Source organism: Mugil cephalus, chromosome 5 (genome assembly GCF_022458985.1).
Source record: "Mugil cephalus isolate CIBA_MC_2020 chromosome 5, CIBA_Mcephalus_1.1, whole genome shotgun sequence".
In the NCBI taxonomy this organism is placed as follows: Eukaryota; Metazoa; Chordata; class Actinopteri; order Mugiliformes; family Mugilidae; genus Mugil; species Mugil cephalus.
The window spans coordinates 10,293,865-10,308,176 of NC_061774.1; the positions used below are offsets into that span (position 1 = coordinate 10,293,865).

The window sequence follows — 14,312 nt, forward strand, 5'->3', positions numbered from 1 at the left end:
TTAGACTTCTACAAAATGTGCCTAAATTACATTATAATCAGCCTCCAATAGCAGCTTCCACGGCAGCAGGTGATGAGATATTCACCACTTCAGCAGACTGTATCTTAGCTGGAGTTGTTTCAATGAATCTGATTGTGTGGAAACAAAAATTGAAAGAGTCGTACCTTTAGGCCGCAAAAGAAAAAGTAAAACACTATCACCATTATGGGACACCAATTTCTGTGCTTCTGAGCAGAGAGATCTCCTTTACAGCTGTCTGGGGAATTAACTCACTTCCCTGCAGTTTCAGCCGTGCCACATTCTGGCTTTAACAGTGCTAGCACTTCTTGGCATTTTTGCTATTGAATCATCTGCCCCTCTTGCCTGAGGGGAACTTACCTTTCTATTTAATGTGAGCGGAATCATTTAGTGACAGTGTAGCTCCCGGGGTACACAGCAGACAGGGCGAATAATGTGAAGGGTAATCCAGAAGTCAAAAATCAAACAGAGTGAGGCGGGGGTCAAACACGCAACTGAGTGCAATTAGTCACTGGTCTTGTGCCTCTAAAATAGTTCTGACTCATCAGTGAATGGACATGGGCCTTCTGAGGGTGTCCTGTGGTGTCTGACAACGGGATGTTATTAGTGGGGGTTTTTGGGTGATGGGTCTCTGTGGATCAGGCTTGTTCCAGTGCATCCTGGTGTCATCTATGTGGGTGCTACATGTCTAAGTAACATCCACATGAACGTCAGGTCTAAAAGTTTCCCAGCATAACACTGTATTGTCACTAGATGATAAATGTCATTGGTTTTAAAGTTGTGGCTGATCCGTGTATATTAGTTTTTGAATATAAAAAAAGAAGCAGCATGTGTTGACCCACTTCCCATGATTAGCTGTGCCCCAAAAAGCAAAGAGGGGGAAGGACTTCCCCCTCTTTGCTTGTTATGAGTGAGAAGGAGATTTTAGGTTAGCTGCTATTACTACTGAGGAGATAAGCGGGAGCTCGGAACGGGGTCGGTCTCCTCCTAGATCTGGGGTTGATTGGGGATTTCAAAGTCATGAAAGTTCAAAGCCTGGGCTGCTGGGGAACGTGCAAACGAACCACACGGACCCATGACGCGGAGGTGAGAGGAAGGGAGGGCGGCAAAGTACTTACAGTAAACTCTCCCACCGCCTGAAGAGCACGAGGTGGCTAACACTACCGAAAATAAACCCTACGCTCGTGTGGGTTGAGTCGGTGAGAGGTGCCGAGCAGGAATTTTGCTGACGAGCTGGTGGAAAGCTGAACGTGACAGCCAAAGTTTTAGTAGCAGAAATCATTAATAATACAGAAAGTCGGATTGCGTTTGAGCTTTTGAGAACATCAGTGGTGTTGTTGTGTTCACCTCCTGAGACGCAATGAGATGGATTTTTGTTGCGCGCGGAACGCTAACGATGTCTCTTGAAACGTTGTTAACATATTCTTACACCCACACTTCTGTGCTGTACAGTAACGCAGAGACCACAAGTGAGACCATTAAACTACAACCCTGTTTTGCTTCTTGAAACAGAACATCCACCTACAAAACAACGCGCAGGGTTTAACTTTCAATATTGTCGAGAGTTTTCTTTCTTTTAGTAACGTCCATGGACACGTCTTCTATAGCTTTCAGAGCGAGAGACGAAGTAAGAGACCACAAAGTAAACTGCAGCACCTGAAACTGCGTGTCAAGAGCATTAAAGTTCCACTTCATTACCCACATCATCTTCTCTCCCCCTCTCTTTTTTTAAGACTGATATCTCTAGAGGTGTAGACATGCAAAAGGCAGACCCACATATGTGTACATCTGCTTAACACACACTCACGATAAAAAGTTTTTAGGCCAGCTAATGCCGGCTGACTGCTTCAGGCCTTCAGTGGTGGAATTAGCTCTAGCTAGTGCCTTCCTCTGTTGTTTTTCACCCTGATTCAGCAGTCCTGGTCTTTACGCAGAGCCTCTGAAAGCTCAGTGGCCACAGGGAATGCCAGCTCATCGACTATTATAATGACGCCCCTCCCCATTGGCCTCCATCGCTCTCTCTCTTCACACCATGCCAATTGTCTCTCTTTCTCTCTCTCTCTCTTCTGTCTTTCTGTCCTTCTTGCCGAACAAAAGCTGGCGTCTATGATGCAATTTTGACGGTACTGAAAGTTCACAGTCGACACAAATGTGCGCTCCCAAGGCTTCGCAATGGATGGATTAAAGATTTCAGAGTTTAGCAAACTGCAGACAAATAAATCATGATGGATGTAGCAGGCTGTGTATGACAAATGTCTTTGATAAGATGGGAAAAACTTGAAAAAAGTTTCAGCAGTGAGTTAATCATCGAATTTTTCAAATTGGTTGAAAGTTGTGACTTACCGTCACTTGGTCCACTCAAACAAAACCAAAATAGGGGGGGGACAGAAATATTGTCGACCTTATCACAAGCTGTGTAAACGTAAAGGACATGAAGACTAACCTTGAGCTTGTCGAAGCGCTCCGTGAGTGAGGACACCTGGTGCTCTCTGTGACGCCCCACTAGTTTGCAGAGGGCACAAATGAGCTGGTCATCCACCAAGCAGTACATGTTGACCTTCTCGTTCTCGTGCTCCAGACAGGTCAGGCCCCGGATGTGGGTGTCTGGCACTGGCTCCACCAGTCGGTGGCTGGTGAAGGGCTTCTTGTTGGGGTGCGTTGCACGCAGGCACCGGTCACAGTACGATACCTCACACGTGACACATGTCTTTACAGCCTCTCGCGGAGGATCCTGCTCACAGAACTGGCAACTGATGCGTGGATCCATTTTTGCGACAACAGCTGGGCTGTGGTTGGCGTTGGTGTGGTTGACGTGATTGGTGTGGTTGGCGTGCGGGTGGGAGTGGCTGGAAGTGGCCGGGCTGCCACGAGCACTTCCTCCACTGGTGCCACCGCCGCCACCAATCGTTCCAGCTATTGTGCCGCTAATGGTTGCGGTGTAGGGCCGTTGCGGCTGCAGGCGCCGGCTCTCGGTGGGGGAATTGGGGCCGCTAAGGGAGGCCTTTTGAAAGCGGTCAATGATGTTCTGCAGCGTCACATTGCGCTTAAGGCCCTCCAGGCCGCGGTGATTCAGCGTGATGACGTAACGGCACGTGGGACACTGAAACGCCGAGATTGATTCGAGGGGTTTGCTGGTGGAGCAGTGAGACACCAGGATACGGTGAGCACAGTTAAAGCACAGGCTGTGGGCGCAGGGCAAGAGCAGGGGATCTTCAAACAACTCCAGGCAGATCGGGCAAGTCAGCTCAGACTCCAGTGTTTCCATCTTCAAATGAACCAATCTAGAGGTGACATCAAATCCCACAGAAGCTGGCCAATTACCTGCGTGAAGAAAGAAAAGCATTAACGATTAAATACACTGGCCTGCAATTAGGAGGTAGGCAGCTTCTGTTCTACTTGTGCAGCGTTGTTGTATTGAAGAGATCAGCAAGAAAGGTACACAACTCATCAGTTTGCTTCTGATTTTAACTGAATCAGCGGTGAGATCTTGGCTTCAGGTAAAACGGACTGGCCCGTGCAGATTTCGCTGAAACATCACTAAAGCACACACATTTTCTTGTGCTATTATAGAAGAGGGTCTCAGCTTGCACAACGGTGGTCTCACGCCCTTCATTAGAGTCTTTAACACATGATTGTTCTGCATAAAATGTCAGAAGTGAAAACAAGGCATGAACCAGACAAGAAAACTTCAGATCCTACCCTTTGTTAACAAAGTCCTCCTCATCTCTGCACCTGTACGCATATCAAGCTGTCTCCTCTGGTTGGCTTTAAAATCACTGACATGAGAAATCACTAATAACCCCCTGCACCCTCCGCTCTGCTGATTCAGTGGCATAGATGCACAGTCTGGAGTGTCTCTCTCCTCTCTCCTTTAAAAGAAACAAAGCAGGAGCCGTGAAAGTGCACTATTAAACCAGACGACCTGACAGTGACAATTTCATTAAGCAAGGTTGTTGCTGAAAGACTGCCCTTGTCTCTCTCTGTGCCGGTCAGGCAAGATTTACTGATGACTGGTTAAAACCAATTAACACAAAAAGTTATGATGAAAGGCAATTAGGTATCAACCAAACTAACTTTAGAAAGAATTAAGGCTTCTCACTTAGCCAATGAAGTGTGTGTCCAAAGTTGGTGCTTGTCAGTAAGTGTCAAGTAATACAATGCGCAGGATCTTGTTTTTCCATTTGGATTCCAGCCTTAACGCCGATCCGACCACCTGACAAGAAACTAATTTACAGGAAAATATTCAGGTTCAGGGCAAAAAAAAAAAAAAAAAAAAAAATCCTCAAGAGATTCAAAGCAATTTAATCTAACAACTAATTTCTCAGTTAACAGTTTAGTTAATGAAATGCAATGAACAATTTCTTCAATTTGTTCATGTTTCCTGACCAGCGGCCCCAAAAATGTGGTTGCACATGAGGTGTTAAAACAATTAGCCGATTTTCAAAATTGTTGCCAATTCATTTTCTATTAGTCAACTTGTTTGTTTTGCTGACTTGATGGTGGCTCTAATGTGGCCCTACTAAAAGCATGCATTGTGCATTGTACGACTAAAATGGGTGTTACGACCCTAATCGGCTGAGCCTGACTCCAGATGGATAATAAAATTCACAGCTTATCGCCAAAACATCATGCTGACAGGCGGCATTGTCCTTCTTATCAGTTATGGAGTTTAGGAGTGACCTGAATACCTGTGGCCTTCACAACCCGAATCCAATAACTTTACTGTGCTGTGACACTTTCTGAACTTTGAGAATTACAAATCACCCATATTCTGCTGAAGACAGGCACATACAAAGACACAAACAGAGCTCAACGCCTTAAACTTGCTTGCACTTACAAAAATCCCCTCCCCTCATCTCCCCGAGAAACAATACACCGAGCTGTGTTCAAAGCAAATGTGATCTATAGGAGTTACAGGCCTTGTGAAAGGCCCTGAGCTGAAGAAACTGGTTATATGAATGAAGCATCTGTCTAACAAAAGCTGAAAAACAAATAGATGCCTGTAGCCAATTATGCGCATGTTACGCTGATAAAAAACAAAGAACGCTGCACCAAATGGAGTGTTTCAGGTAGTAGTCAGAGGGAGCTGTCCATACACGTGCTTGTGTATATATTATTCACCTCTAATATTCACCTTGGCTGCTATTTATCCGATGCTTTACGTGCATGTTATCGCACCGTCTGGCTGTGTTTGCAATAGAGAGAGTTCAGCAGCGAGCCACCACTGAGAGTCAGCATAAGGTTCTGCTTCATAACGCCAACAATGGGTCTGATTTATCTTCTCCACTCTGTAAGACAGCTGATCACCAGCGGCAGACAACATGGATATACAAAAAAAAAAAGAGAAAAGGGAAACGGGGGTAAGGCCATGAAGGGAGGCAAGGACAACTTTCAGCACCTGTTGATGACAGGCAAGGTCGCTGGTGTCTCAGTTTTCAGATAAGTAAGAGACGTAATTACTTTGCAGTTTTTCTTGAATATCAAAACCACACATAGCTTGCTGCCTGCTTTCAACTAATGCAACGTCCTAAAAAAAAGACAGTAAGAATGTGGTATCCACAGGGATCGAGATCATTTTCACACGGGATGAAGTTCACTGTGGTTGACTATCGCTGTAGGGCGAGCAGCAGTTCAGCTGCATGACTTCTGTTCCATAACAACAACAGGAAACAAGGGACACATTCATTATCCAAGTTCATTCAGGTCGTCTTTAAACAATGTTAGTGAGGTAAAACTGATATACCAACAAACAGTATCACCAATAACGAAAATTCAAGTAAATCAATGATTTCATTGAAAACAAATAATTTTTCTCTGTTTATCAGCGTTCGATAAATGAAAATAAGTGTGAGTCGCAGAAATCTCACAAGTCTGTCAGTCTTGACCAGTGTCCGCAAGCGTCTTTGCCCCGAGTATCATTCAGCTGATTCAAAATAGTGAAATGGTGGCAGAGAGCGACTTTGGAAGCTATGATTAGCTGTTGAGGTTGATGTGATGGAAGGTTCTTCTGGAGGGTTCTTCTGCTTCCGCATCTTTTTCTGAACATTCAAATGCAACAAGTTTTGAAAATGACATGATCAGGAACTGAGCTGAGGAGAGGACAGGTTAGTACCTGTCATCATACTAGCTTCTCAGCCTCTCACTTTACAACAGTTCTTTACAGTTCCCCCCATTTGTAATGACAAATATATAGTGAACTAAAATTAAACGTCTCTGAAAATTTGACATTTTCATTATATTAACTACCTAAAAAGACAGAATCTATCTTTGGAAAAAAATAAATAAATTGTATTTTAGTTTAGTTATTTTCGTTTTTTAGTTTGGACCAAGTTCCATAACATGAAGGGGGTGGAGCAGTCTATGACTGGTATGAAAAGTTATTTCCTGTCACGCAGACACAGGACGTATGTGCAAGCGAACCATCGGTGTTTGCAGACTATTTAAGTGAAACTTTCATTGTCAAGAGTCGATGTTGTTTTGGTGTGTCCCGGCCATTATATTTCATATTCTTTTACAGTCCATTTCTTAAGAACTATGCAGTGGAACTGTAAAACTGTCAAGAGGCATGCATCATGACGAGGAAACGGAACTCGATTATTAGGCCCATCAGACTGAAATATATAAACTACATAATTGTCCAATTCAAGTTCGGAGTGAACCAGCAGTCTCGCTTTATTTCCTACGACATAGCTCAAATGCGCTGCTTATGCTGATGTTACCGTGACTGTGCTTAACGGAGCATGGTGTTGTAATTAACACCAGGCTTTAGCACACCATCAACAGGCCCATTAAGCCTAAGCTATGTCACTCTGGGGAAAACAGCGGCAGCTACGATGGGAGCCGCGTGGGGACCAAATCTCTAGCTCCACGGCGACGGGATTCACTCTGGCACGGACGGAGACACATTCACAAAAAGCGTGCGCTCACGCAGCCGGGGCCTTCGCATTTATAAGCACAAACGCTTTCTTCCTCGCTGTGTCTCTTCCCTCGTCTGCCATCCTTGTTAAGGTGAAGAGTCCCATCTGGAGGGAGAACAGCTTGAGCTGGTGCTTGAAGAAAACCACACACATTGTTGGCACACACAGACACACACACACACACACCGAGTCCCGTACAAACCCAAACAGAGACGCACACAGACATCAACCTTTAAGGCACACGCTCTGGCGTATTGTTGTACTGATTGCCGTTGTACGATCTTTTGGTCTCACTCGGAGCATTTAGCGAAGCAGGAGACATACGTGATGATTTATACGTCTGTCTGAAGAGGATAAATAGATCATTTTCCTTACCACGCGTGTAGACTAAATTCTGTTTATCTTTATATCCTCACCCAGCTGTTGTGTTTTGCGTACATCCGCGTCGTTGCGTACAATGCAAATGTATGTTCATGCTTCGGTTAGATCCAATAAACGTGAGTCCCAACAACAGTTTGCGAGAAATGACCTTGGGGAATGCCCCCGAAGAGAAAACACTGATGTCACGCTTTCTGTCATTTCCCAATCTCGCAGAGACCAAAACAATAAAAAGAGGCTGTTTATTTAAAAGCACAGGCCCAGTCCCCCGGGTGCGTGAATTCGCTTTGTTGACGCACGCATCAGTCTGGAGACATTTGTGGAACAAAGATGATTATCCTTGTATAAACAATCTAGTGGTAAAAACTAAATTGCTCCCCTCTGAATTGGAGCTGCACAGCTGCAGAGCCTAAACAGGAGCTTAATGGACACTTGATGGGGCTGGGATGAAGCGGGAACAGTCGAAACAAATCACTACGCCCTCCTGCACCTCCAGGCCCAAGTGGGCTCCCAAGGTTATATTTATTTTTCTGTCTTTAATTCTTGTATAATGTTGGTGATCCTCATTAGCAATTAATTTGTTTTCAGGCATTTTTTTTTCTTTGATTTTTCATTTTGAACATTATCGTTTACTACCTCCAGGGCCATTTTTTGACATCTAATCTAATCTAATCTAATCTAATCTAATCTAATCTAATCTAATCCAATCCAATCTAATCTAATCTAATCTAATCTAATCACATCATTTAAGTCTTTGGTTGTCAAAAGGAATAAAGCCTTGAAATAAAACCTCGGGGAGTTGAAAATAGATATAATGTGCTCATACTTGCTGGACACAAACACAGAGTAGAATCATTTCACTCTCCCAGAGACAGATGTTAGATGTCTCCTGTCAGACGGGTTTGTCCCCTCCGAAAGGCAGAAGGAAAGATTACTTCCAGTGCTACTTCCAAATGCTCCGGTGTGAGGCAGACTGCACAGGTATTAAAAGGAGCTGCTGATGCATCCGCCTCCATATGTGCATCCCTTGCGCATCCCGAACACATGGTAATGATAGATGCACCCAAACACACATCCAGCCCACATACTGAGATGCGCTTTGATCCCTTGGTCACTACTCCAGCACCAGCTGCCTTCATTAGTGGCAGCTGGCTCACTCTCAACACTGTCACAATTTGAAGTGAATCTCCAATTTTTGTTGTGGGATTGACAGTGTACACCCTGCCATCCCTCAACCCGCAGACCCCCATAACACAGCCTCTCCATCTGCACTCCCACTTTATTCTCTTTCCTGCAAGTGTACCTCGAATCTATCCATCTCACTGGAAGCTGTCAGTCACAGGATTATCAAAGTAAAGGAAGAGGGGCAGGAATCCATATAGCCGAGATTTACAGGCTGCAGAAAACTGGGCGACGGCACACCGACAACACCAGGGGTTTGGTGGTCGGTTTGGCAGGGGCTTTGGAAAACACACCCTGAGATATTGCCATGTTTACCCCTTGAGATATTACCACTGGCAAGAAAACATCGCAGGGTATTTATATCCCTCGTCATAAGGGAAATTAATCTTTTGTAACAAAGTGAGTAGGTTAAAAACAATTCATGCACAGAAGATCAGTGTAGGCCTGTACAGACCAGCATATTCCCCCAATGCATGAAATGTGCTACACACGCTTTGAGCAGGCAATGTTTAAGAACAATGGTAAAGTTGGAAATACAGTTTATTCACAGATTAAATCTTCCCAAATACATAACTCAATAACTCGGCTGTTATTGGTGGGTCGAGCCCACCCAAGGATGCGGCGTGTTTGTTAACATTCTCTCTGTGATCAAAGCAACAATGTGGAAGACTTCACGGTCCCATATGGTCTAGCGGTAAGGATTCCGTGTTTTCACCCAGGTGGCCCGGGTTCAACTCCCGGTATGGGAACACTTGTTTGGTTGGTTGGAGCTTGAAGCTAATCATGTCTCTGTTTTAATCATGGAGCTGTATTGGGCAAACATTCATGATGCTCCCTGGGTGGCTTAAATATACACACCCCGCTATGCAAAATAATGGACAGGTTGAACAGATCAAGAAATGTAAAACTTATAACTAATGAAGTGCTCAAATTGCTGCTTTAATGTAAATATATACTCTACTATTCAGCCACAGCGGAGAGGTAAATAACGTTGATAATCTTGTGATAATTCAATGTTCTGGTGGGAAACGTTTGGACCTGCCATTCGTGTGGATGTTACTTGGACGTGTACCACCCACCTAGACCAGACCAGACCAGACACCCCCACCTCATAGCACTGGCACTCCTTGCCTGACACAGACACACACACAAAAACAGTTTACAACTCAAAAAACAGCACAATGTGTTGACCTGGCCTCCAGATTCACTTGATCCCAAACTGATCAACTATCTAGGGGATGATCCACAGAGGCCCCTCCGCTCAACTCATAGCATCCAAAGGCCCCAACTAACAACATCCTGTTACCAGACACCACAGGACACCCTCAGAAGACCCACGTCCATTGTCTGGTGAGTCACAGCTGTTTTCTAGGGGCGACCTGCAGATTATTAGGAGGGTGATCATCATGTTCTATTTATTTTCTTTCTTGCTGCAAGTTAGAGAAGATTCCATCCTCATGTCTGTGCACCAGACAGAAAGCAACAGAGATTTTGTACAAAACCAGTGAAAAAAAAATCTGCTTGCTTTAACATTCAGAGATTGAGAGGACAGAGACAGGCTTTTATACTAAGCTAATGAAGCTTTATAGTTACAATAGAGACGCTTGTGAGGATGTATTTCACAAAATTAACTACTGCATTTAAGAATCTGTTAGTACAGTCCATTTATTAATTAATGTGTCCGGGAGGAAGCTGAACATGAGCTTGTATTGCCATTTGTATTAAACAGTCACTTCAGTACTTTAACTGGAGTGGGCCTGGAAACAACGGTTTTCCACGGGCTTGATATTCCACGGGGGTCTAAGTGAAGGCACACGGCGCTCATCTGACAAGCTCAGCCTGTAGTAACTGAGACCTCAATTTGACCGGGACCTGCTGTTACGCGGTGTGAATTTCACAAATCTCTCCAACCATGCAAAAAGGTTAAAGATGCTAATAACAAATGAAAGGGTTTCTCCGCCTGCTTGTTCAACAGGAGTACATTACTAATTAAAAAACTGCCTGGAAGAAAACCGAAAAAAACGAGGCTTTAAATTTTCATGGCGCAGGGCGACTTTTGAAAACGTGGCATGACTAGATGGTGGTTCGAGCCTCTCTCTGGCACCGGCGGTGCATTTCTCCCTAAAACAGAGAGCTTCCATTCATTACTCAATGCGGTAACCGAATATCACACCTGGAGCCGGCGCGCGTCTCTCTGGAGAATGGCTGGCCTGTTTGCGCGATGTTAAGTCACAACCCCTCACACACTTCAGTGAGGTGCAGGTAATCAAGGGGCGCACGCATTAAAGTGACTAATAAAAACACCCTAACATGGCACGGCTGTATGAATGCTTTCATTAGTGGCAGTGTTAGCAAACATAGCTCTCAAGCCCTTCCCAGGGCGTTTAGCCTAATCGCCTCAGCAGAGCATTTAAACCAAAAAGAAACAGGACATTGTTTGAGTGGAATCGGTGGAATTCAGTTGCATGAGTGGACTGAAATGCCGTTGTCGTCGTTTGTTTTTTTGGAGGGGGCAATTAATTTCTGGTTTAAAAATACCCAGAAGCTTAACACACATGTGAGGACCAGGCACTGCTGAGTTTAGCCAGACACTTTAGGAGGCTAATCACAGCTACGGTTTTGAAAAAAAAAAAAAAAGGGGAAATTGGGCAGCTACAAATATAAGAGCCCTCCATTTGACCGGAACACACCAAAACTGTGCATATCATTATATAAGTGGGATCAAGCAGCACATTACGACTGCCCTCAATGCAGCTGCTTCATAAAAATGAATATTTAGCACACGAGAAACCTGCCAGGGTTCCTTTGGTCAGTGCCTTCATTCTTAATGTTTTCCTTCATATTTTCCCCTCTTCTTCCTCTACTCTCACTCCTTTTCCCAGCTCCACTTGCTCAGTCTTTCCTCTCCCTCTCTCCCTCTCTCTCCCTCTCTCTCTGCAGCAGACCTCAGAGCAGGCTGCTTTCATCAAACATGCGACTCCTATTCATAGAATGTAAACAGTAAAGCAGCCAAGCCGGTGTTTCCATTTCACATTCAGTGTAGTTGAGCAGACGGGCTTAACGTTAACCCCCTCACTGCTATACTGGAGATAGCTTCACTTCCAAAAACCTCTTTCTTATTTTGGAGCTTTTATTTCAAGTCAGCTTTGTCTCTTTTTTTTCTTTCCTTTTTTTTTAAAGAATGATGTTTTCATGAAAAGACAAGCAACAAAGGTCCCACATATAAAAACCGCGCTGCAAACTGATTGCACGATTAATTTATTTTCCGGTGTTGGTTTCGAATGATTTTGTCTCTGGCAGCAAACAATTTTTTCCCCCCCAATCGCCTGGCAAGCATCAGATAGGCTTCAAGGTCAGCGTGTAATCTTCCAGCATTTCAGGAGAACATCTAAAAAGGGAGCCGGGCAGAGCTGGGACGACTCACTGAACAAGACGCCATTCCCCGGTTACCAGCGCTAGCGCTCGATGGGGAAACATGGGCCAGGACTCAGGGGACAAGTTATATTGGTTCACCTCACTACGCCTCACTTAATTTCACGGAAGCTCACGTTATTGCATAACACACAGTGCAGGAGCTCTTGCATATTGTTACAGTAGGGACCTGTTGGTGTAGCTACTGTCGTACTGGACGGCGTCCAAAGTCGGCTGTGGCCACTGAGATCATTTATAACTGGTAAATGTAATTAGAGAGTGACTGATATCCTCTTCCAAAAACGCTTATCTATGACTTTTTATGCAATTAGGCTAACGATGTATTTTGTTTTGTCCTGTATAAAGCACTCATAATATGTGTAGAAAATGAAAATGCACAAATGGATCCAAAGCAAATTAAATATCTATTTATAAGGACAAAATGATCGATTTATCTGTCAAAACAATTTACATTTGATCTTGATTTGTGTTTGATTTGATGAAATGCACATTCCTAGTGAGTCTAATTTGTATGTATGTTTGTGTTCAACCAAAGTAATTGGACTGGTGTAACTGGGGCATTGTTTATATAATGGTGTATATGTCCCTGTTACCTGTGTAAATCAGTGTTTCCCCTACTGTTATATTAAGAGGACAACATCTATGACAGATCACAAAAGAAGTAATTTAAGATTACCTTTCCTATGTCAATCAATCAATCAATCAATCAATCAATCAATCAATCAATCAATCAATCAATCAACCAACCAATCAACCAATCAATCAATCAGTCAGTCAAATTTTATTTATATAGCACATTTCAGAACAAGTGAAGTGCTGTAAATTTTGACTGACAAAAATATATATATATATATAAAAAGAAAGGTCTATACCTTGTTCTTTTATTAAACAAACTGAATAGCCTTGTTATTTATCTTATTTTCACAGCAGCATGCTCTGTCTCTAAATGGCTCACAGTTGTCCTCTGCTCTCTGGATCACAGACACTGACACACACAGACACGTGCACGCACAAACACACAGGTACATTCGCATTCACACCAGCGGATGTTGCGTCAACCCTTGTAAAAAAAAAATAAAAAAATAGAAATGTTCAAGTAATTGTTCAGTTGTTATATTAAGTTTCCTCCTCCCAAACCCCGCCCCCTCAAAGCCGTAAACCTAGGGGGGAAACGTCGCATTTCTATTACAAACAAGATTCAAAGATCTGTATTTGGTGCTTCAGGACCTGTGTTGATGTTTTCTCCTCCACATGACAGGCCTTATGTATATATTCAACGCGGGCGTGACTCACGATAGTATTGACTGGCTTGTCACTAATGTTGCACGTGTATCTGTTTTATTCCCTACACTCTCTTTTTTCTTTTTTTTTTTCCTCCATGTCAGCAACGCTGATGGAGCCTTTGTGGCATGAAGGACATTTGCTGATGCAAGACGCTGAAAATGAAATAAACAATCAATTCTTGTCAGGCGCGGGGCCAAGCCCCGCTCGCTAATTGGTTTAATACATTTAAACATGAAAGCGGAGTAAAATGAGATTTCCACAGAGTTGTGACAGTGAATGGAACACACCTCCTCTCTCCTTTACCCTCTACCTAATGCCTCTGCCTGTTACAGCTCGGCACCCTGCGGGTAATAAAGTTAATACTGTCAGACGTCGTCTCATCAGCTCTTTGAGGCTCTATTTCTGTGGTGGAGAGCCTTATCAGGCCTCAACACAACGCTGGAGCAACTGTGCCCCTGCCTCACTTCACGCCGCTTCCATTATTCATGTGCATTTGCCCAGGTGAGAACAAACCCTGGATAAGAACAGCTTATTAGATATTTAGACGCAGCTGAGAATGCCTGAGGGAGCAAATGATGGAGGATGGAGGGGAGAGGGAGAACAGGGGCTCGGCTACCAGTTAACAAAAGCAAGAATATAATTAGTAAGCACGCTTCAAAGCCACTGGCAAGTGTTTGGGCTGCAAACTGCTGACTGTAGCCATCGCGGCCATCAGACAAACTGTGGTCAAGCACTCCTCTATTTGTATATAATCATATGTATTTACTTTTCTGTGGCATGCACGCAGAGCTTGGCTCAGCTACTACTTTCAAAGTGATTAGATCATGTAGGGATGGATCCAGAATAATGCCCTTCTTAGAACAAAACTACAAATTAAATTCTTTAGCTTCTTCCAGCTCTCTGACTCATTTAATCTAAAACGTTTAAATTATAAACTGTATTTTTCTTCTTAAGCCTCAGTTTTGCCGCTGAAGCTTATTAGACCTACTAAGTTTTCTCAAAGAGCAGTCTACCAATTTCAATTCGAGCTCACCTTAAGCGTCGCGCAACAGCTACCGCATTAATTCTGTTTTATTTTCTACGACTAGCCTGCAGAGAAGT

General features: G+C 43.8%; 1 protein-coding gene across 5 annotated transcripts in view; it reads right to left on the reverse strand.

Annotated features, from left to right (window-relative positions):
- Positions 1-14,312, reverse strand: part of mid2 (midline 2) — a 139,381-nt gene that overhangs the window by 63,716 nt on the left and 61,353 nt on the right. For all 5 annotated transcript variants that reach the window (XM_047584753.1, XM_047584755.1, XM_047584757.1 and 2 more), the window contains one exon: positions 2,462-3,339. In XM_047584753.1, the coding sequence (XP_047440709.1) occupies positions 2,462-3,283 (822 nt within the window). In that variant the 5' untranslated portion in view covers positions 3,284-3,339. The remainder of the gene's footprint in view (positions 1-2,461; positions 3,340-14,312) is intronic.